This window comes from Thunnus maccoyii, chromosome 8 (assembly GCF_910596095.1).
Source record: "Thunnus maccoyii chromosome 8, fThuMac1.1, whole genome shotgun sequence".
NCBI lineage: Eukaryota > Metazoa > Chordata > Actinopteri > Scombriformes > Scombridae > Thunnus > Thunnus maccoyii.
The window spans coordinates 3,412,330-3,435,051 of NC_056540.1; the positions used below are offsets into that span (position 1 = coordinate 3,412,330).

The 22,722-nt window shown below is 38.8% G+C and overlaps 1 protein-coding gene across 2 annotated transcripts; it reads left to right on the forward strand.

Moving 5' to 3' along the window:
• On the forward strand, positions 1 to 22,716 carry zgc:154054 (Alpha-1,3-mannosyl-glycoprotein 4-beta-N-acetylglucosaminyltransferase B-like). Of its 2 annotated transcripts, none has more exons than XM_042419414.1 (15): positions 1 to 82; positions 2,860 to 3,042; positions 3,812 to 3,949; positions 4,945 to 5,078; positions 6,277 to 6,323; positions 8,063 to 8,176; positions 8,539 to 8,614; positions 9,360 to 9,474; positions 9,609 to 9,739; positions 10,398 to 10,505; positions 11,045 to 11,238; positions 15,377 to 15,455; positions 16,889 to 16,964; positions 18,427 to 18,539; positions 21,338 to 22,716. In XM_042419414.1, exons 1-15 carry the CDS (start codon positions 73 to 75, stop codon positions 21,353 to 21,355), a joined length of 1,536 nt encoding a protein of 511 aa, XP_042275348.1. In that variant the 5' UTR covers positions 1 to 72; the 3' UTR covers positions 21,356 to 22,716. The 2 variants fall into 2 exon arrangements, with proteins under 2 accessions (XP_042275348.1, XP_042275346.1); XM_042419412.1 differs by lacking the exon at positions 1 to 82 and adding an exon at positions 117 to 567.
• Positions 22,717 to 22,722: the final 6 nt, after the last annotated feature.

Consider the following 22,722-nt stretch of genomic DNA (forward strand, 5'->3'; position numbering starts at 1 on the left):
GTCAGAACCGACGTTTACAGCACTTTGAAGTGATTTATTATGTGTGAGTTTACACCTATGGTCCCCGAGTGAATGGAAACAGGTACAGCAGGCATATTTGTGTGTGTTTGTGTGTGTTTGTGTGTGTGTGTGTGATGTGTGGTCAGTCATAGGCTAATTCTGGTGGGACGGCTTGTCCAACTGGGGACAAAAGCCGTGTCCCTAATGGGGAAAAAGCTGATTTTTGGGGCAGTGGTTAACTCTCCAGGAAATGAATGTAAATCTATGTTATGTCGCCTATGTAGTGTATGTTTGTGTGTGTGAGTGTGTGTTTCTTTCTTTCTTTTTTTTTTTTTACTGACGTAATTTGGCGTCACACCTGTTAGCCTATAACATTACCCAAACTTACCTGTACCGTTTACGTCCACCTGCTGCTCGCTGGGGACGCGGCGGTGAGTCTGCAGACAAGAACGGACGGACTGTCAGTGAGAAATGAAATGAGGTTGTACTCCTACAGATTTGGATGTCTGTTGGCCCTCGCGTGTTTCGTGTCGATTACTTGGATTAGGTCAACTCCCAGTGATGGAGGTAAGCTGTCACTGCAACCTAACGTTCTTTTTTTACCTGCAGAAAAGTAACTTAAAAAAAAAAAATTGCGCAAATCTTCCCCACACAGCAAAAAGTCGTTAAACAGACAACTTTGCTAGACGTCTCAATAACGTTGAAATTTGGTTGCAAAGTAAAAGTTGAAAAGACGTTTTTTTCAGGCTGTTTTCAACGGCTTGAATTCGATCTAATTTCAACCGATTCATGATTATACATTATATTCATTATATTATTACATTATCATATTATATTCATAATTACTCTCACAATAAGACAATTGACAAAAAAAAGTGCAAGTTACATTTATTGATACCTGTCAGATACAATAAAGACGTGTCTGTGTGTGAGAACCACACAGATGGTGAGTGAGACAGAAACTGTGGGAACTACTTTGCTCTTTCTCTCTATGCTCAGAACTAAACATGCCAAAATATATTTCAAATAGACCAAAAACAAATCAAACATTTAAATTGCATTGGGTTGCAGGTATAGCCTCCACTGCCAGACTGTCTAGGGGCATGTTTAAGGTGGTCTGCCACTGCACAGGATGTATGTTCCGTGGTTTTCCTGTCCCACTTTTTGACAGCAGATGCAATGACAAAGCAAATCATTTTTAATCAACGTTTATTTAATCCTGTTTATTGCGGAATACAATCAAAGGAGCTAAAAAAGAAATAGCGTACACACACTGACATCAGGGATGCAAACACATGGTGTGAAAAAATATATATTACTTTATTCTTTTCAGTTTTCCCACAAAAGTAAGTATTAAAATGTTACTATGATAGCCTAATCACTGCCTACTCTGAATGGTTTGTTTGCAGCCCTGTGACATCCATAAAAACGCACATAAAGTTATATCAGTATATACCAATCAAAGTGGTGTACAGTGCTGTTGGCTGAAGCACCCTTTCTGAGCTGTGGCCCTTCATGTTGAACTGTGACACGAGGATGTTGGTCATCAGCCTGAAAGACGAGCACATGAGATTATCTTACAAGGTGTCTACGGTTAATGAGTTAATCATCGTTGACTTCTTACGCTTTTAAAGAGATGGTGAGGGAGGAGAGGAGATGAGGTTGTTGGGGGGGGGGGGGGGGGGGGGGGGGTAAGAATGAATTGGGGGAGAGGGGAAGATAGAAGTAGGGAAGTGGATAAAAGGAGGAGAGGGGAGGAAGATAGAGAGGGGGAGGGAGGGAAAAATATAGGGAGGCAAGGACAGAGGGAGGGTAGGGAGGAAGACAGAGATAGGGAAGGATGGGGAGAAAGAAAGGGAGGGAGACAGAGCCACCCGGTTTGGCCCCCTGGCTTGCTGTATGCCTTCCCACCCTTGCAGCTGCTCCACAGGGTCCAGTTGCAGTGGTCTCAACGATTCAGAATGCATGTGCCCTGTCCACCTCCCGGTCCTACACGGCCCACTGGCGGGTGTTTGCAGACTGGGCGAGACCAGGAACTTCAATCCGCGTTTGTACCCTCTGCAGGGTATACTAACTTTCCTGCAGGGCTTGTTCAACAGTGGCCATGCTGCATCCACTCTGGGGGTGTTTGCAGCTGCAATTATGGTGAGCCATGACAGTTTAGACCACTTCACAGCCAGTAGCCATCCACTGGTGAAGCGCTTCTTGCGGGGGGCCAGCAGGCTTAGACCCCCCACTGGACGCTTGTCCTCAATGGGACCTTCAGACGGTGCTGGGCGGTCTAGCAGGCCCGTAACATATTTCACAAACCCAACCAACTTCCCACCAAGAAAAAAAACACTGCACCATTAGACAGTCTCATTTGTTTCATATCAATATATTTAAATATCCGGTAGATGGAACTAGAATTCATGCAAGTTCAACATAAGCCTTGTGACAACAAGCCACCCAACTGTGCATCGGAACTAATGCATGCAACGTCTATGTAAACCTGTAATAATATACAAATGAAATGGGTAAATATTGCTTAGGTCTTATTATCTAAAGGCTGGATCCTGCTCTCCGCTGCTGCTGGAATTTGACAATGTAACTCTACGTTTTGGGGAAATTGAGATGGATATTTTACATATTTTTGTGACCTTTTATAGCTTAATCAATTAAACTAAAAAGGGAATTAAGAGATGAATCAATAAACATATACATTTATTGCCTTGGTGCAACAGAAATGATAATTTAGTGCCCTGCCCAGTGAGATATTCAAAGTGAATTCAAAGTGAATGGGAGATAAAGCACATTTTGGGTGTGTGAGCATAGTGGTTCATTGTTTCAACTTTGCTGTTTTTGTCCTCTTGTCTCCAGAGTCCACAGCACTGCCAGACTTGCGGACCTTGTACGAGCGTCTTTTGGTGGCTGAGAAGTTGGGAGTGCAGGTCAGCAGAAATCTCAGCAGTATCCTGGAGCAGCTGAGGAATATGTCCAGAGCTCCCAGTGTCACTCAGCCCAACAGAAACAGCGACACCACCACCATCTCCACAACTAAAAGTAGGGTGCAGAGGATCCAGAGGAAACTGCTTTGGCCTGCTTTATAGTGATGTTTGAGGAAATGTTGGGTCATTCAGAAATTAATGTCAAAAATGCAGTTTTCATGGAAATTGAGTCTCAGGTAATCAGGACCAACAGCTATATAGAGTTAAGTTTCATCCACATAGCAATGAAAATCAATACTGAAGACTGAAAAGTAGTGGGCCCAGTACAACGCCTTGCACCACTCCATATGAAATGTCTGTTCTTTGTGAGGAGAAGCTTTGAATTTGGACAAAAGGTTGCTGTCTGATAGATACGGCTGAAACCAGCTCATAACCAAGTTATGACTGACACCCCTACCCATTTTTCCAAACTATCAATTAGAATGTCATGAGCAACAGTAGTAAAAGTTTTCATGGTAAAACACTTGATAAAAAAATTTTGACACAGGGATCCTCTACAAGATTAGGATCAACATTAAGAAATAATGCAGGACCCACCTTTGTTGATTTGTACTTAAGTGCAGCAGTCTTGAAGAAAATGGAAAAATAATCAAACCAATCCACCAGAAGCACCAGAAATCAGATGATATGGATTGAAACTGAAGATTTGGAGCTGGTCAGCTCTCCTAATGGTTAATCCAGCCTTGGATTTGCACATTTAATTTGTTTAATGAGTTTCATAATGAGTTTAATACTGTAGTTTCTAGCAGTTTACAAAAACTTTTACCTGTGAGAAAGTTGAGTGCTTGCATTGACCTAATACCTCCTCCCTCTCCTGTGGATAGAAACAGTAAGGCAGCTGATGGGCGATTCAGGTCAACAGACATTCCTCCTGCCCAACATTTACCTCTATATGCCCCACCTCAGACAACATCCAGACAGCCTTGTGCCCAACGTAGTCCTGGGACAGGGACGCCGTGGAGGTATGGAGCACTCACACAAAAACACACTCACATAAACACACATTTATTAGTGTTTAAAGCTGTGTGACTCTTTGTGTTTCAGCTTTGTTTGAAGGATTCACAATTTTCTTTCAAAATCAGGTTGATTTATAATATAATTAGGACAGCGGTTGGACAAACTGCTTTCACAAAATAGTTTGCTTGTCAGCTCCACAGGAAGAAATCGAGCGTTTGTATTTGTCGATTCATTGATACAGTTAATAAGCTGAAAACATATATTTGTGTGATTTAAACAGCTGCTGATTAGATTACGCTTCACTAAACGTGACAGAAAAAGACTCAGAGTGTAAAAAAACAGTTTCTGTGAGACTGTTTGGGATTCAGTGTGGATTGATACATTTAATAAAATGGAAGAGTTACATTTTGAACAGAAAGGGCTGTTTGTACTTTGGGCAACCACGAAACTGGTTTCAAAACGTGTTATTGTCTGTACAGCTCTCATAGTTTTAAAGAGAGTATTGGGCCCCAGTTGTTGAATTGTGTTGGTTCAAAATAAATAAGCAAATCAGAACATGTTCCATGTCTGGATGTATTCCTTATATTACTGTCAGACCAGACACTTTCTGCAAAGCAGCATTCTTAATCATTCAACCTGTGTTTTTCATCAGATAATGAGAAGATAAAATCTAATGTGAAATAAGTTTGACTAAAATGACAAAAAATGGTTTGGTTGATTGGTTTTGGCTCAACTAGCTTCACTGAAATGTTCTGATGATCTGAAGGCTAAAAAAATATCAACAGTTTTCATTGACTAAAAGTCTACTACAATAGTTAGTTTTCTTTGACTAAGATAAGACTAAAATGCCCAGACTAGTCAACTAAAACTTGACTTAAAAACAGGATGAAGTTGACTAATATGATAAAAACTAACAAGGATATTTGACACAGGAATAAGACAACACTAATGTGTGTGTGTGTGTGTGTGTGTGTGTGTGTGTGTGTGTGTCCTCCTTCAGTGTCCATGGTGCTGGGCATTCCTACAGTGAAGCGTGAGAAGCAGAGCTACCTCGTCAATACACTCAGCTCTCTGCTCTACAGCCTGACTCTCCCACAACGCCAAGATCTCCTCATCATTGTCTTTGTTGCTGAGGTTGCACAAGCACACACACAAACACGCACACATACCATTTCAATGTCAATTTCAATGTCAATTTAATTGGCTTTATTAGCATGACGTTGTGGACCAAATAAATGTTGCCAAAGCAAATAGTTACACACACATACACACATACTGGCATTGGCACATTTGTGCAGACATTGTGCTGACATTTCCTTATTGCTTATTTAATTTCCTTATCGCTTACTATAACCTTAACCTGTCCTGCTACATGCCCACCTCCAACTCTTAAGCCTTTCCCCCCCTTTTTTGTTGTTGTTGGGCCTCCTTATGAAGTCTCACTGAGAAAGTCATTCTTTAAAGGAATTGTTTGACATTTTGGGAAATATGCTTATTTGCTTTCTTGCTGAGAGTTAGAAAATGTCAAACTAAGGTTTTAAAGAGAAACATGTAGTGTAACCAGATTGATTTGATATTGCTCATCAAGGCCATAAAAATCTTACAAATGTTTTACTAGTAATTAAAACTGTAACACTGTATTTCAGAATGGGGTTTACTGCTGTTTTATCACTCAGAGTATACTAGAGCTGTTATAAACTCTCTAAAGTTTTCCCAGCACATTATGCATGTGCTCATGCACAAATACAACAGACTGATACAAAGCTGTTTGACAGGTAACTGGGTTTATCCCTCTTTTCTGAGTTGCTGTTGAACACGCTCATATCAGTCTAGTTCACTTAGGTAAATGGATACACAAAAATCTGACATATGATCATTATAATATACAGTAGACATTCCATAACCTTCTCGTGCAGTCAAAAGTAACTTAATCTAGCATGAGCAGAAAGGGAAAAGTAAACAAGAGTGGACACACATTTACCCTTTAAGACCTGCCTAACTGGTTTCTGTGGTACAACACAAAATACTTACCTGGGCTATACAGGTGTGTGTTTTATATGACGTTTGTGAAGCTAACACCCCCCGCTGTGAGCAAATAACATGATGGGGTGAAATGCTAGGAGGCTACATCACCCTCATATGAACTGAAACTTGTCATATGAGGTCTGGCCTTGGAGGGATGAGCACAATGAAGCTGTCTCAGCTCATAAGACCTCCATACTTCATTGTTGCGAAAGCATTCAAGACCTCCTGTTTGGTATTAATTAACTGCATCAGAAATCCCCCTATATCACTGACTTTCTCCTTTCTTTTTCACTCCTTGTCATGTCAGGTGGACTCAGACTATGTGGGCAGCGTCTCAGAGACCATCAGGAAGAAGTGAGTTAGCAGTTTTACTATTATATCACAGTTGCTGTTTGGTTTCATTTCATCTGTTGCCTGCGGTTACTTAAGTTAACTTAAGCTTTCAAAGAAACCAGTTCAGCTGAAAAATAACCTCTTTGTTTAAATTAGTTAATTTTGCTTTATTGTTTGCAGCAGAAGCTTTGTGAAGCAGGGCTGAAATTGAGAAGGGCACTCCACTAATTTAGACGTCACAGATTCACCTTGTTTCCCCTTCGCACCCTATATTGGGTTTCAGCTGTAGCAATACTGTAGATGGGACATTTCCCTCTGCTAAAGAGATGATATCACATCTAGAGAAAACTTGAGAAAATTTGCATTTACATTAATCTCACAAAACAAAGTCAAAATTCAAAGTATCTAGTTGCCCAGAAAGGATATTTTTATTTGTCCCTTTGGAACATGACAGGGACTAAAAGATTCTTAGCTTGTGAAATGACACTCAGACATAATCTCACACTCTGCCCTCTTTTGTGAATCAGTAAAAACATTTTAATAACAATTTCGTCCACTCATTCACTACTCCCTTTATGACAAACTGTCACAGGTTTACTTCATAGTGAGCAGTAAAGTGAGCTTTTGTATTCTCATTTTGTGTTATCAACCACAGGTGTGGACTCACACATCAGCTATGTTTTCAATTTTTTTTTATTATTATGTATTTTATTTATTCATATATTTTTGACAGTAAGTATAGTGCAACACATATCAAATAAGGAGTGATTTGGGACACAGCTGAATCCAACTAGCCAATTAAAAGCCTTCCTACTGTCTATCCAATTAGATGCCAATACCACCAGGTATTATCATTTGACCTGTAAACCACAAGGAAGCCTCATGGCAGGTTTTTTGTTTCTTAAAATTGTGGTCAAGCTGGTTGCATTCCAGTTGCAATGCATTCTACATGCATTTCCACCTCAACCTATGTTTTTCCTGATCCATGTCCACCTACTAACAGCAGTAGGTGAAAACTAGGTGACAAAATAAATTTTATCATCTAAGTGAGCTTTATGCCCAGGGTCATAAACTGACAGACTTTATGGTCTTTGTTTTCTCTTGCAAGGAAGGTCTGACAATATAGTTATGGCTGAATATGAACCTCAGATTAATCAATTACCGTGTTTGAATTTTAACTTAGGAAGACATGAGAAGAGAGAAATATCTTTTTCAAGATTAAGTACCAGAAATGTGAAAATCTTAATTTTCCTCCACTTTCCAAGCTCAGAATCTTTAATACCCTGTCATGAGCCCATACACTGAGCTCTTTTAATACATTTGAATGTATAGCAAGTTTTCTCTGTGTATGAAAGGCTCTGCACAAGTAAACTTGCCTTCCTTTGTGTACCATGCAGTTTATAATGTGTTGTATACTGATATAAAAGTGTTTGATGCTGCATTGATGTCCTTTGGAATATTCCCTCTGTATTTCAATAACCTGACCTGACCTGCTAAAAACAATAACTTGGTAGTTTTAACATGTTCAGACCCATCTGGAGCAGTTAGCACACCATGACGGAAGTTTTCTGTTTTCTATTCTGACATGTTGATACATTGATTTGTGCAATAAAACTAGATACTGAAATATTAACAGAAAGTTTGAGAAGTATTTGAGTCTTCTCATTAGAACGTATGCCACCTGAAAGATGTAATGAATGATATTTGTGTCTGTAGTGTAAAGAATGCAGTTTTGTAGTTAACCTGCTGTTTCTGTGTAGTTTTCCCAAGGAGTCGCAGTCTGGGCTGCTGGAGGTGGTCTCTCCCTCACAGTATTACTACCCAGACTTTGCCAGCCTCGAAGAGACGTTTGGAGACTCCAAGGACAGAGTCAAGTAGGTTTACAAATTCACTTACTACGTTCTTGAAATGCTGTAAATGTTGGTTGCATTAAGTTTGATTTATCCTGCTTTAGTCCCATTTACAGTATGTCATAGTTTTCTTTGCCGTATCCATGTATTGGTTGCTGCTGAGACTATCCACATGAATCAGTTACATTTCATCAAATTTTCTTTACTAGGAAATATAAAAGAGAGGCAGGAAATTAGAATATACATAAGTCTTTCAAGAAAATGAGTACTAGTAGGTGAATAAGATGTAGATTGCAGTTCACCCATCATCTGTCTAGTGAATGTGAAGTAAAGACATTAATCATTTCGTCTTTGTTTCTTTGTGTATGCATTTTGTCTGTTCCTAGATGGCGAACCAAACAGAATCTGGACTTCAGCTTCCTCATGCTCTATGCTCAGGACAAAGGCACCTTCTATGTTCAGGTAGGGTCAGACTCTAACTGCTGATATCTGTGTTTCTCCTACTTTGTGAATATGGAGTTTATTTTTATGCATATGTCTGTGTGGACAGTTTAAAGTGCAGTCTAGATGATTGTCACTCCATGCTCAATACTGTTGCATAGTCAGCAGCTGGCCACAGGCATAAACACTCTGAAGGGAAATTAATTTATTTGACGTACAGTATCTGACTAAAGCCAATTATCTCTAACCATGGTTCCTAGGAAACTCTATTGCCATCTCATGAAAGCTTTTTCATTTGCTGGTACGCAGTGTTGTAGATGCTTAATGGGAAAACTCCTCAAGAACACAAAAAATAATGCATTTTACACATCCAGCAGTTTATTTGGAACAGCTCAGGTAGATATCATGATCAGCAGTTGTCAGCATGTCCAGACAGACTCAGAAAACACAAAACAGAATCTCAAACTTAAGCAGTAGACAACATCTCCATACCACCTACACTCATTGACTGACAAGTGATGCAAGTAACAAGCAACAAAGAAACTCAAAAGGCGGGGCACCAAAGGTGGAGATAACATTACAGTATTCAGGAGCATGTACTCTAACACTTTGAATTGATGTTTTGTTATCTTAAAGCTGTCTTCACCCTGCAAGCCAAACCAGTATGAGTAGCCTGTCCGGTATGCAAGGAATTTGACTTAGGGCTGTCGCTGTGTGTCAGCTTTTGTTGTTTTAACCAGTTTTAAACCAGTTTTGTGTTTTCCAGTTAGAGGATGATGTTGTTGCAAAGGCAGACTACTACAACGCCATGAAGACCTTCGCCATCCAAGAAGCTTCCAAGCAATGGCTCTACCTGGAGTTCTCCCAGCTTGGATTTATAGGTGTGATTCTTTGTGTGTGTGTGTGTGTGTTTGTGTTAATCTGTGGAAAGAAGAATTAAAGCAGTTAGTAAATTACAATCCTCCATATTGGTTTGTAGTGCACTCACAATAAGATGTGTGTGTGTGTCCTTTAGGCAAGATGTTTCGAACCAGTGACCTTCCGATGATCGCTGAGTTCTTCCTGATGTTCCATAGAGACAAACCCATCGACTGGCTGTTAGATCACATTCTGTGGGTGAAAGTGTGCAACCCTGAGAAAGATGCGGTGAGTCAGTTATTGCCAAGAGGTGAAAAACACCACTAAAACAATTTGTCCCACAACTGCTCATATCCCCCATTTAGAAAATATCATGTGTTTTGGATAATGACTTGACAAACAGGAAAAAGATGTGACATTTATGTAACTATACTGTCTATGGAGCACAGTATTGTTTAAAGCTTTACAATATTCATTATGACACACATGCAGAAATAAGACTTCCTAGAATCCCACATGTAGTATCCATACCAGGAAACGGATAGGTGAAGAATAGTTTCCTTTTTAACTCAGCATCACTGCTATATCATGAAATAGTACAATTATCAACAGGTTTTATTTTTGCACCTTAGAAAAATCCTAAGAAACTAACTTGCAAATATGCAGACACATAAACAGATGCCCGAAATGTGAAAAACTAGACTAAAAATTGATGTAAAGAAATAAAACGTCATAAGAATAATTTGAAGACAAGACGAAGAATAGACATTATTTTACACATTGTTGGAACAATAGAACAATTTTAGAGACTCCAGACTGTCACACTTTCTTTAGATTTCTCATCATGTTTTCATTAGCAAATAGATCCTCGATCACAATATACAGCTTGACGACTATTCTTCAGACCTCAGAACTGACATACGTGCTGGTGTATTGTCTTGTGCAGAAAGACTGTAACCAACGGAAGGCGTTGCTCAAGCAGAGGTACAAGCCGTCCCTCTTTCAACATGTAGGCCTGCACTCCTCTCTACCTGGGAAGTTACAGCATCTGAAGGTGAGGGCCCCCAAATGTACCCAGCAAACATTTGGACATCTTATAGATGTCGATGTGTTGAACACCTGTGTAAATATAGCAGCATAATAAGCTGAAATGACACCTATAGTCATCCATAGCTGTGGAATCTGGTTTCCAGATCAGTTTGAGTATTCAAATGAACTATTATATAAAAAATGCTTGTTTGGGGCATTGTTTTGCTCTATATACCATATACGGTGATAGCAATGTCCCTGGTTCTCTCATATACTGAGAGCAATGGGTGCACTTGTACTTTGAATAATTATATGACATGTAAATTGCTAATAGCTAATATGGCAGTCATGCAGACAGTAGTTAGTAATTAACAGGTATACTATATGTCTGTGTACAGATACGGAACCAAAATCACCTGGATCTTACATAAAAATTTCCCAGGAGGAATCAAAGGCATCACAAGTGATGAAAACAGGTGCAAAAGGGGCCAAAGTTGTTGTTGTTTTTTTTTTATACATGTCCTAATGCTGTTTATATGTGTGTGTGTGTGTGTGTGTGTCCAGGATAAGGACTTTGGGAAGCAGAGTCTGTTCTTGGCCCACAGTAACCCAGCTGCACAGCTGAACAGCAGCCTGAAATATTACCAGCAGCATAGTCTGGAACGAGCCTACAAAGGAGAGGACTTCCTCTGGGCATTAACACCCATCAAGGGTGACTTCATCCTCTTCAACTTCCCCCAGCCAATCCATGTATCTGAGTGAGTTTGAAGAATTATTTTGATAAGTGGACAAAATGAATAACTTTCAAAAAACGCCTGCACGGTTTCAGTCAGTGTCAGTCAGTTAATTTGGTACATTTTGGATCTTATTATCCATTTTAAAAAAGTATAAAAGGGGTGAGAATTACACTTATTTTACAATGCAGTTTCACTTCTTCAAAAAAATGTTAAAGATAAGGGACAATGAGGCAGACCATACATTGTACAAAATTTAACTGAGAAACTGCCTCTGTCTTCTGCTGTGAGCGCTGTAACCAACGCCTAATTCAAATAAAGACATCTGTGAGAAAATGTAAACATACAGGTGAAAGACGGGCAGTGAGCCCTTTCATACATTTCAAGTCAACGTTGAAGTCCCTGTACAACTTTCCACTTGTGCCATGGTTTTCTTTGTGTCAGTAGGATACACTGTTCAGCTGCAGTGTTTCTGGACTTGTATTGTATCCATCAGTCATTTCATGTTAATGGAAGCTGGCTTTTTGTCCTCATCAACTAAGGCGACATGCATCCGTGACACCATCTTTATTTGCGCAGAGACAATACAGCACACACAGTAGACACACAGTGCAAATAATATCCCACCAGCACATGACAATGCTGTTGATATTTGCAATGTACATGCAAATACCACTACCGGTGGAAAAAAGCAACAAAGACACAAAATGCAAATGTCTACTTACTAAACATCTGCATTAGAGGAAACAACTAGTCAGAAGTCTGAATTTATAACCTAAAAATGTCACAAACACAAACATGACAAAGAAGCTTACTAACGGGGATGTTTCTGGACATTTTGGTGCCCTAGGCAAGACATCCACTGGATTTTAAAAACATTAGAATATTTTATAACAATTATAATAATTATATACTTTCAAACTTCATTCAACTTCACTCACCTTCTGTTCTGTATCATGTCATCAGCATCATCTTTCAGGTAGTATTTTTACATGCACAGACTGTTTTTGGTTTTAATCATATCAGGATATAGAACATAACCTGGTTCCAGCTATATATTTTTATTCTGGGACTCCACTAGAGTAGCTTTGCATGATTCACAGTTTATCTTATACTGGCCCGTTCTGCAGCCCCCAGTTCAGCCTCTGTCTCCAACAGGCAGCTTTAGCTCTTGTCTGTTTAAGGCCCCCCTCCCAATGAGCCCACTCTGTTGTGATTGGATAGCTTTCCACAAGCCTGCCGAGAGGCAGCCACATCAGAATCGTGTTAAGTTGCTGCTAATGCAAACCCAACATTTCTTACTTTACTGCTTCAAATTAAAAGCTTTTAAATGACTAAATAACAAGATCTTTTATTGTGAAGAATTTACAAGCAATGAAATGTGTTCCTTACCAAATAAGTAGAGCTTTGTTAGTGGCGCTAAAAACTGGTCAACACAACAACATATGGAGATATTTGGAGTTGTTTGTTCAGTGGATCAGTTAGAAATAATGCAGGGAAGAATAGTACAAGCAGAAACAGCCACAGTGATGATGATGTGTGATGAAGAGCTGCAGACAACCAGCACACCTCCAACATGTAAACAACTTATTTTACCCTGCTCCGTAATGGAAAAGTACTCACGGCGTGCTAGCTCAACTCCAGTCATAGCTTGGCATAACAACCCCTAAAACAATGGAAAAATGCCATAATGTAAGCGGAGTGGAGCAGTGAATTGGTGCACTGTGCGTGGAGCAGATGACCATATGAAGAAATCTGTCACAAGCTGACGTCAGCTCAGGATGAAAGTAGAAAAAAATTGTTTGAAACTGAGCATTCAGAGCAGTCTGAAGCCGGTGCTTTTTGCTCACAGGGATTACTACTACATATGTTTACATTATTATTATTTGACACTTTGGCCATGTTAAACATGAACATCTGATATTTGTAATATCGTAATAAAGTGAAAATGCATACAAAAATATTGTTATAAACTGTTTTAATTTATCAATTAACTTCTCACAAAGTTAAGTAAACAGCAGAAACCTAAATGAAATCAATATTTGCTGTGAGCAGCTTTGCCTCGGTTCACTTGAACACAGTTTTTCATGGTAACTTGCAGGTAGGTTGTTGTAACCATCCTGGAGAAAGAATCTTCTTCTGTGGATTTATTATTTATCTCAGGTGCTTTTTCATGTAATCCCAGATTGACTCCATGATGTTGAGATCAGGGCTCTGTGGGGGCCAAACCATACCATCTGTTGCTCATCATTCTTCTTGTTGCTGAAAATAGTTCTTTATGACTCTAGCTGTACGCTTGGGGTCATTGTTATGTCATGAATAAATTTTGGACCGATCAGACACCTCCCTGATGGTATTGCATAATGGATAAGAATCTAAGCATCTAGGGTGCCTAAAACTTTTGCACAGTACTGTATATGACTGAAAATAAGGAAAAGCACAACAGGTCCCCTTTAATATCCTTATATGATACTATACAGGTTACAGATAATCTGTGCAGAGTGTCGTTTATTCACCCACATTAAAGAGTATCTGTCATATCTGTACTGAGGTGCAGGTATTATCAGTATGAGACTTTCACTTATGGCTGTTCTGACCACGTTTATGATCCAATATTTATTTTAATTCAGTCTTTTTCTTGATTATAGAATTTACAATGCACACTTTCCATAACTATTTCGATATGTTTTAGAGCTGAATACCTCTGCAATGAGAAAATATAACATGCCAGTGTCCTATATTTGCTAAAGTGTCCTAAAGTATAGTATAATATCCATAAAGAGATGACGTCAGTGTGAATCTGTCTGGACAGAATTTATTTTGTAGCTCTGCGGCTCACTGACTCACAACACTGTGTCTTCAGTGAGCACAGCTGGGCAATTTTGACAGCTATCATTCCAGGAGCAAACATCTGGATTTATTGTGGATAGCTGTTAATCAAAATGCCTGGATTTGCCTGGCTCAAGACATCAATTGTTTTACTCTAACTGTGTATGTGCAGGTGAGTCCTCAGCTCGTGTCATGTAGTTGTCAGGGTTTAATAAAATAGCCTTTTATGATAAAAAAAATTATTTACCCCTTCAAATTATATACTATAGTTACTGTATATTAACAATTCATCTCAATTCATTTCTCAACAAATTGATTCATTGTTTGGTCTGTAAAACACCAGAAAATGGTGACAAATGCCTGTCACAATATTCCTAAAGCCCAAGGTGATGTCTTCACAGTTTTAAACCCATAGATGTACAGTGTAAGATTTTCAGTAAGTAAAAACAACAAAAATTTCCTAATCTAGGTTTCTGTGAGCTCCATACTGTATCTTTAGAACAACCCGCTCTGAGGTGTTTGTGTGTGCAGGAGCGTTGTGTGCATTCCTGCTTACGGGAGTGTTTGCCCTGCTCAAACTCATTCTGCCCCATGACATTTAAGGGCTGTGGTTCCATGTCTATAGTGGTTGACGGCCATTCACAGAGATGTTTACCTGCTTTCTATAGGACCCCTCCTCTGTTGATTAACACATCTGAGTGTTTTAGAGAGCATTACCCACCCAGCTAACATTTTCTAGTTTTTGAAGAATTACAGTAGCCAACAAATCTATTTAGGGGTAATATCATTTCTAAATATAAATCACATGACAAAATCAGATGATAAAAAAATAATTCCCACTTATGTTAAAGGTTGAGTTTGGAATGCTTTTATGCTTTTAAAGACTGGTTAGTGAAACATTTTATTTTCAGAAGCAGTAAAAACTGTTATAGTTAATGTAATTACACTTTCATTTTGCTGCTCTCTGTTAATAATTAAACACAGTAGTGAAGTCTTTTGCGTTCTATTTGCATTTCTCAACACCTGGTCCCCATTACTCTTTCCATAGTAACTTATCTTGATGCACTGGGAGCAATTTCTATGTTGGAATCACTCCTAAATAGATTTGCTGGTTACTGTATGTTCTTGTTAGGTAAGTGATAGGAATGATATCATCATGTGTAACAGAAAGTTGGAGTGTTTTAGTCTCCAGCCCATCGTGACATGAATGGTATTTTGAAGGAGGAGCAGGGATTTAGGAACGGAATTTATAGATGATGTGACACATCTGATAATGATATGATACAATTTGACAGCATTGTTTATTATACTTGTCCTGCCTTTTTTACTGCAGGTTCCTGTTTCGCAGTGGAAATATCGAGACCAGTGGAGATAAATTTTATAACACCACAGTGGAAGTGCTACCCAGCAGTGTGAGTAACCTGTTCGTGTGTGTGTGTGTTCTCTTGTTCCATTACTGTCGTTGAGCAGGTCTTGGTTTTCATCTCATGGTTTCATTCAGGAAAGACTGGCAGTGCAAAGAGGAACACCCACCTGCTATCACTCTACTGCCTCCTGCTGGCTGTGTGTGTGTGTGTGTGTGTGTGTGTGTGTGTGTGTGTGTGTGTGTGTGTGTGTGTGTGTGTGTGTGTGTGTGTGTGTGTGTGTGTGTGTGGTCCAGGTATTCCTCACATCGTGGGGACATTACAGAGTCATGTTGTGGGGACTTGCCGTCCTTATGGGGATAAAAAGCAAGTCCCCTTAATGTAAAATCATTAATTTTAGGGTAAAAAAAACTTGGACTAAAGTTACGGTTAGTTTAGGGTTATGTTAAGGTTAGGGTAAGTCTCCAGGAAATTAATGTAAGTCTATGGAATGTCCCCAAAAGTGAGCTAGGACAGTGTGTGTGTGTGTGTGTGTGTGTGAGAGTGTGTGTTTGTATGTGTGTGCGCATGCATGCGTGCATGTGTGTGTATGTGTGTCACACACCATGGGTGACCTTTGAGTAAAGTTAAAGAGAGATGGAATGGCTGTGTGGAAGATAAGAGGGAAACCAGTTAAACAAGATGATGCATTTAATGCAGCTTTAATGTTAAACCGGTAGATTTGGGCTATTGTTCACTATCCTTCAGCTGTCAGTCCCTTATACTTATGAGTTAGCAGAGAGAAAAATCTAACTTTGTAGGTTTTTGCTTTTTGAACAACAAAAAGACAGTCTGCACACATCTTTTCACACATCAAAATGATACAGAGTTAAGTCAGTCCGTTGGTCAGTTAAACCATTTTTGGCCAATAGACACACCAGCTTGCAGAAAACCATGGTAACCAGACCAGAGTTTGGTCAACTCCAGGGATTAAGTTTAATTAGGTACACCTCACTAAATTTTCTGTTGACAAAAAAGTGATGGTCACGGAATACTTTCTTACAGCTCTCTGACATTGATAATATTGTATTATATTATCTAATTATGATTACTTTCAAATTCTGGTCTTTCAAATGGCAATTTCAATATTTCTGTTATACCTCTCACTGGTGTTTGGATCATTTCTGGTGGACTGACGTCACATGTCATGTCATGTCATTTTGCTAAAGTCTTCCCGTCATCCCCAGCCTGAGGTCTGATATTAGTTAACACCCACACTAATCAGACTGGCTAGTATCAGTTTGTGTTGGGAAGAAATTACTGGTTACTTCTTTATGTCTTTTCGGGGAAATGTGAAGTCAGTGATGGGATGTGATAAATCAAACAACTACAATCAGATCACAGACTTGATGTTGAAATCAGAATAGCAGCACAAGGTCGTTATTTTGTCTGAAGCTGTTTGTTGAACCCTGACTGATACTTGCTGTGTTTTCTTTCTTAAGGCGTTGGCGCAAGACAAAATAGCTACTGGCTCTTCTCCTCCAGACAAAGAACCTGACAAGGGCTTCGTCATTATCGGTAAATACATCAAATAATAATCATTTAATAATACTAATAAATCACTGTGTGACACATGCATACATGACATAACACACACCCAGCCACACACTAAATTATTGAGTGATCCAATTCTAGAAATTAGGATCTGTGCAGGAAATGTTCTTGTGTGATAAAAGACATGGGTGAGGCTTCTTTGATCACATTCCACACAGGACATTATTTATTAATATACAACCGCACCTATCTGACAGAATGACATAGCTGGTTGTTGAAGTAGACCGATTAAGATAATAAAACACAACCGATACAAACACGTCATCAGAGACGCTTCCACTCATTCCAGTCCTACCTACTCAAACTGATATTTTGTGCAAAATATTAAAACATTTCATTGTTCAAATGCTCTAAGGTAAATGTTAAATGTTTTAGTGGTCCCAGAATGATGACACCCCATTCTTTCCACTGGAGGTTTCCCAGTGTATGTGGGTTTTAGGCTTATCTAAAACCTGCTACAAAATCTCTCATTTTTAGCCCCACTAGCTGCACTAGGGATGGGAATGTTGTTCAGTAGGTCAGTTGGTTCTGTTTGGTGCTAATTTGCAAAACTAAGAAGATGATCATGGGAAACATTATACCTGCCGTTGTTATGGGCATATTAGCATGCTGAAGTTAGCACTAGCATGGCTGTAGACTTATAATTTTGTTATTGACTTGGAGGAAGCTTGTTATTTTCTCTTCATTTTTTTTTCACGTGTCACTGTTTATATGACATACATATTACATACATATTCATGTTGTATTCGTGCACTAACGGCAAGCTTTGTAGAACAGGAAAACCTCCTGTTATTCAGACTCGGGAGTGTTCAGGCATTATTCTGAGATGGTCACCTCCCAATGCTAGCTTTAATCACATCAGATCAATACCCTAAACTAACCTGTCTTTGTGCAATACACTGAGCTGGATTGATTCTATTTGTGTTAATATTGTATTTTATTTAGATGTAACTGTGATGGTGGCTCTGCAGCCATTTTGTGGTGTGTTGACTTCGGTAGTTAATTTCAGAAACGTTGTAGCTGTCAGTAATTCCCAACTCCAACAGGTGTCAGACAGCTCCGATACTGAACTGCAACTTGGAGCCTGACATCAGTTTTCCCACTCCAAACTATATGACACAGAAAACTTTTTTTTTGCTTGGAACATTGAGTCCAGGTGAAAATCTGATTAATTAATCTGCTGTTTTTAATAAATCTATATTGTTTTATTTTATATTGCTGACTGATTTTTATTTTTTTTTACCAATTACAACATGTCAGTGGGGAATATATAAATTACAATTATAGCACTCTTAAAAGGGGATATAGTGAAACAAACAACTTGTGTGTATAGCATAAAAGTGTATATTTTGTCATTTTTTGTTCTCTTTTTACCCATTGCACATGCGACATTCCGTCTACCATGCTGTGTGTTTGTATGTTTCAGGTGCGTTTGAGAATGGGGTAGCTGCGGGGAAGATTGAAGAAGCGCTGCAGCCGATCTCAGCACTACGGTTGGTGGTTCACTCTGACTCAGACGTCTGGGCTCTACTGAGTGAGGTGTGACCTGAGAGCTCTGTGGTATTGTTCAATATGAAACTGTAGATCAAATACAGAAGTGCACAGATTGACATTTTCATATATTTACATTTTTAGGAAGCATAAATCTACTGATCGTTGTGTGCAGTGTATGCTAGCATAGTTCTCATTCTGCAGTAAGTTTTAACTGTACACAGTCATACACAGGTCCACCTACATTCTTTTCAAATGCATGAGAACAGAGAGAAGTCTAATCTTCCAGACTGATCACAAGCTGCCTCAATCTGAAATGTACAAAACATTTCATTAAGTTTTTGCACATTTTTTGGTGGATGAGACGTTCTCTCAGGTCTGTGTGGACATGTACGGAGCAGGTTTGATTGACATCTCCCGCATTCTCCTGTCAGTATTTTTACATGTAGGGTCGAGACTACTTATACTTTCATTATTCTCACTGGCTGTGCTCCATTTGGCTGTGCCAGTGTGCCACATGGTGTGCACAGGCTAGGCCTGGGAAGCCTGTTTTACATAGACTGACACATGAGGCCACAAGAATGGTATTAAATCTTTATCAGATGGTAATCAAAAAACTGCAGGATGGCTGAAGCTTTTTGAGCATGAGCTGTATTAAGATGATCTAGAACTAGGTGAAAAGGGCAGCATATTAAAATCCTGGAACCAAACGTTAAAGGAAAAGTTTAGTTTAGGAAAATTCGGGGAAATACACTTTTTTAGTTTCTTTCCAAGAGTGAGATGAGAAGATGAATATCAATCTCTGAGGTAAGTATGGAGCTGAAGTCAGGACGTGGTTAGCCTAGCTTAGCATGAAGACTGGAAACAGAGGGAAACAGCTAGCCTGGCTCTGTCCATAGTTCAAATATACGCCTACCTGCACCTTTTAAAGCTCACTAATCATTATGTTGTATCTCATTTGTTAAACATGTACATTAACAAAAATGTAAAAATAACAATTTTTGGTATTAATGGGAGTTACATGCTGGAACCTGTGCTCACTGACCAAATCTGTGGCAGTGTGGGTTAGAGGTCTTCATGGGTCCAGTTGGTTTCGAGGGTCGGGTCGGGTTTCCTTTTACTGCCACAGGTGTCGGGTCTGTATGACCATATGTCCAATACAGGAGTGGATCCGAACGGACCCGCGTGTACGCATATAGGCTCTGATCATGGGGTACATCACAGTCACCATGGGAGAAAATGGTGTTTTCAATGAGAGGAGAATGTAAACTGTGAAGTGTAAAGAAGGAACAAGTTAAAGGAGAACAGGAAGGTAAAACCAACCGGAACATCAGCTGTTTGCTCCTGTTTTATGCAAATAGTTGACAAAAATGACAAAAAGGTTCTGACAAGGGAAATGAAGCTGAACATATTTTAGGAAAATCAGTTGTTTTAAGATTTATGCTGCTAAATTCATTTTGCAATTTGAATCACAGATATTACATTTATTATTAATTTCTATTAAATAAAATAAGGAGTAAATAGGTTAGAACATTGTCTTTTGTCTGTCTATCATCCAGTTGGCAACAGAAGGTTTTATTGTTAGTACAGGAAGTGGAATAGGATTTTCAGTTATTATATATTATACATTTGTGTTTGAAGCATGCATTTTCATTTCTATGACTTTGAAATAAACAGATAAACAACTCGCACAATGTCCACTTACAATTTATTGCACCAAGCACTTGGTACAAGAAATTATAAGTGGACATTAGAGCTCTGACTTTACATTGGTTCTTAGGGCATTATCATTATAATAGAGCTGCTCTTTGCCACCGCAGCTGCTTGTTAATTGATTGAATTAACTGATAGCGCATCAGGCTGCTGCTGATGTTTGTGTTCTCTCTTTATTCTTTTTAAAAAATTAATTTATGCACATCGGGTTCGGGTAGGTTGCCACTGGACAGAAGTTCTGGGCAGATGGATAAACTGTTCATCAAGAGAGCGTCCAAATAACTCCCACTAAAACCACAAATTATTACATTTCTGTTTATGGACTAATTAACTAACTGGATAATAGGTGTTGTTAATAGGTAGATTATTAAACTTTGAGCAGAGCTAGCTGTTTGCCTTTCCCTCCAGCCTTTATGCTAAACTACACTAACCACATCCTGATCCAGCTCAGTGCTTAACACACAGACATGAGAGCAATCTTATTTTCTTACTCTCACAAAGGAATTAAATAAGGGAGCTGTAACTGCTGACAAAGACACCCAAGCTATTTGCTTTCAGCTATTCTAAGCCATGAGAACAATAGGTGTTTATTTGTATCCATTGTTTCCTGTCAGGCTGGTTTTTGTTTTTGTTTTTTGTGCCATACAAGCTGTCTTCTCAGGTAGCCACAACTTATGTATGTGCCATTGCATGTGCCAGTCTGCACAAACAGGTAATGTTTCAGTCAAGCGGAGCTCTAATCAGCCAGAATAAGCGAAAACACCCATGTGAGTTTGCTATGTGGAGCTTCAAACTGTCTTATTCCCACTGTTGAGATGCAGCACATCAGTTTGGTGTGTTCCTTTACTGACATCCTTTTTTGCTTTATTCCACTCTGTTTTAATATTTAAAGAAGTAAACACTTGACTGCCTACAGTTACATCTGTGATAGCTGTTGAAGATAGTTCATGTAATATTATCTTTGTGTTTAAAAGTAGCTATAGTGAAGTAAGTGTTAAATGTGGTTGAAAACGGAACTAAAAGCCATGATCTGACTGACTCTGTTGTCATCTAATAACACATCAGGCCTTTACGTGTGTGGTCTTACAGCAGCTAAGGTTTGCTTAACACTCACTCTTGTTCCTATCTGTCAGATACTCATTAAAGTTTGACGACCACAGAGAAGAGGAAACCACATGCGGGCACACACACTCTGCCATCAAGCCCAGCGCTTCACCTGAACAAACTGCTCTCCCTGCCGAGCAAAGACTTTCACTACAGGGACTCTTTTTTTTTTTAACGAGGTTTACATGAAGTGCCTAAACCGACTGTGACTGTGGAACTATGTTTAATGTTTGTTCTGATTCAAACTGGGGTGACGTACGTTCAGTTCAAACAGCAATATTAAAAATGTTTAGTAATTACATCTAGAAGGAAATCCACTTCCCTTGTGAAGTGACCGAAATGGCCACAATGCTGGCTCACAGTAGCTGTTTAAAGACAGTCCTCTGATCAAAGAGTTCATTGTTAAAACAGCAGAGTTATCCACTGAGTAATTTATTACATTTTATTTTGTTGTAACAAATAAAGAAAATATATCCAGTAGTTCCTTGTCCTTTGATTATTTAATTGCTGCCTTCTTTGGGTTTTCTTTTATTTGTTTGCATTTACAGGAAATATAAAACTGCACAAGTTTCCCCAAAGCACAAATAATAGACTTGTCATACACATAGTACAGATGTGTTTCCTTGTTGTAATATGGAATAGAGGAAGTCATATCATTTTCAATACAAAACCAAAAAAAACAGTTTTAATATCAGCTTTCAATAATTTGACTCTCAAACACCGGGTAAGGAAGTGAAGTTTTATCCACAAACATGAGTCTGACATGAGTAGTTTAAATTTACTATTACAGGTTAAAGCTGGCAATATTCTATATTTTTCTTACAAACAAATCCCACGAAAACTACCAAAACCAACAGTGATTAAAGCCTGATATATCTTATTCGTCAATGCTATAGAGCTCCATCGTACAAAAACTGTTAAAAGCACATCAGTGGGTTTCACTGGGTGACATGTTGCATACATGAGCACTGTATTTTCTTTTGAGTCAGTCCTACATATATGGAGGACAAAAACAGACAAAAAATGACTTTCATTTACAGAAATAAATTTAATTTAAATTTACTATTTAAAAAATAAAATTTATTTTAATTTGCAAGCTGACATTTGTGCTTCAAACACAGATGTCAGGGGCCAGTTTCATCAAGTTTGCAACATGCAAGCTGCGACTTGCAACATGAGATCATTTTCTGTCATGTTATTTTTAGCACATTTAACTCGTCAAAATAAACACCCAACAGCCCCAAGTCATCTTTATACACCAGGAGCAAGGCAAAAATAATAGAGCCAAATCAATCACACTCTTATGACCAATTGTGCTTTGCAGTACTGCCTGTTGCATTAAAATACAGACACAAAAATAAAGAAATAAAAATTTCTTTATTGACTACCAACATTTATTATTTACTTACGCATT

What these genes read in the sequence shown, in the direction of transcription:
- zgc:154054 (XM_042419412.1), top strand. Translation starts at nt 477, where the DNA reads ATGAGGTTGTACTCCTACAGATTTGGATGTCTGTTGGCCCTCGCGTGT. An exon ending in TCAGAGACCATCAGGAAGAA is followed by an intron (nt 6,324 to 8,062) that starts GTGAGTTAGCAG and finishes GTTTCTGTGTAG; the next exon opens with TTTTCCCAAGGAGTCGCAGT. An exon ending in GACTCCAAGGACAGAGTCAA is followed by an intron (nt 8,177 to 8,538) that starts GTAGGTTTACAA and finishes GTCTGTTCCTAG; the next exon opens with ATGGCGAACCAAACAGAATC.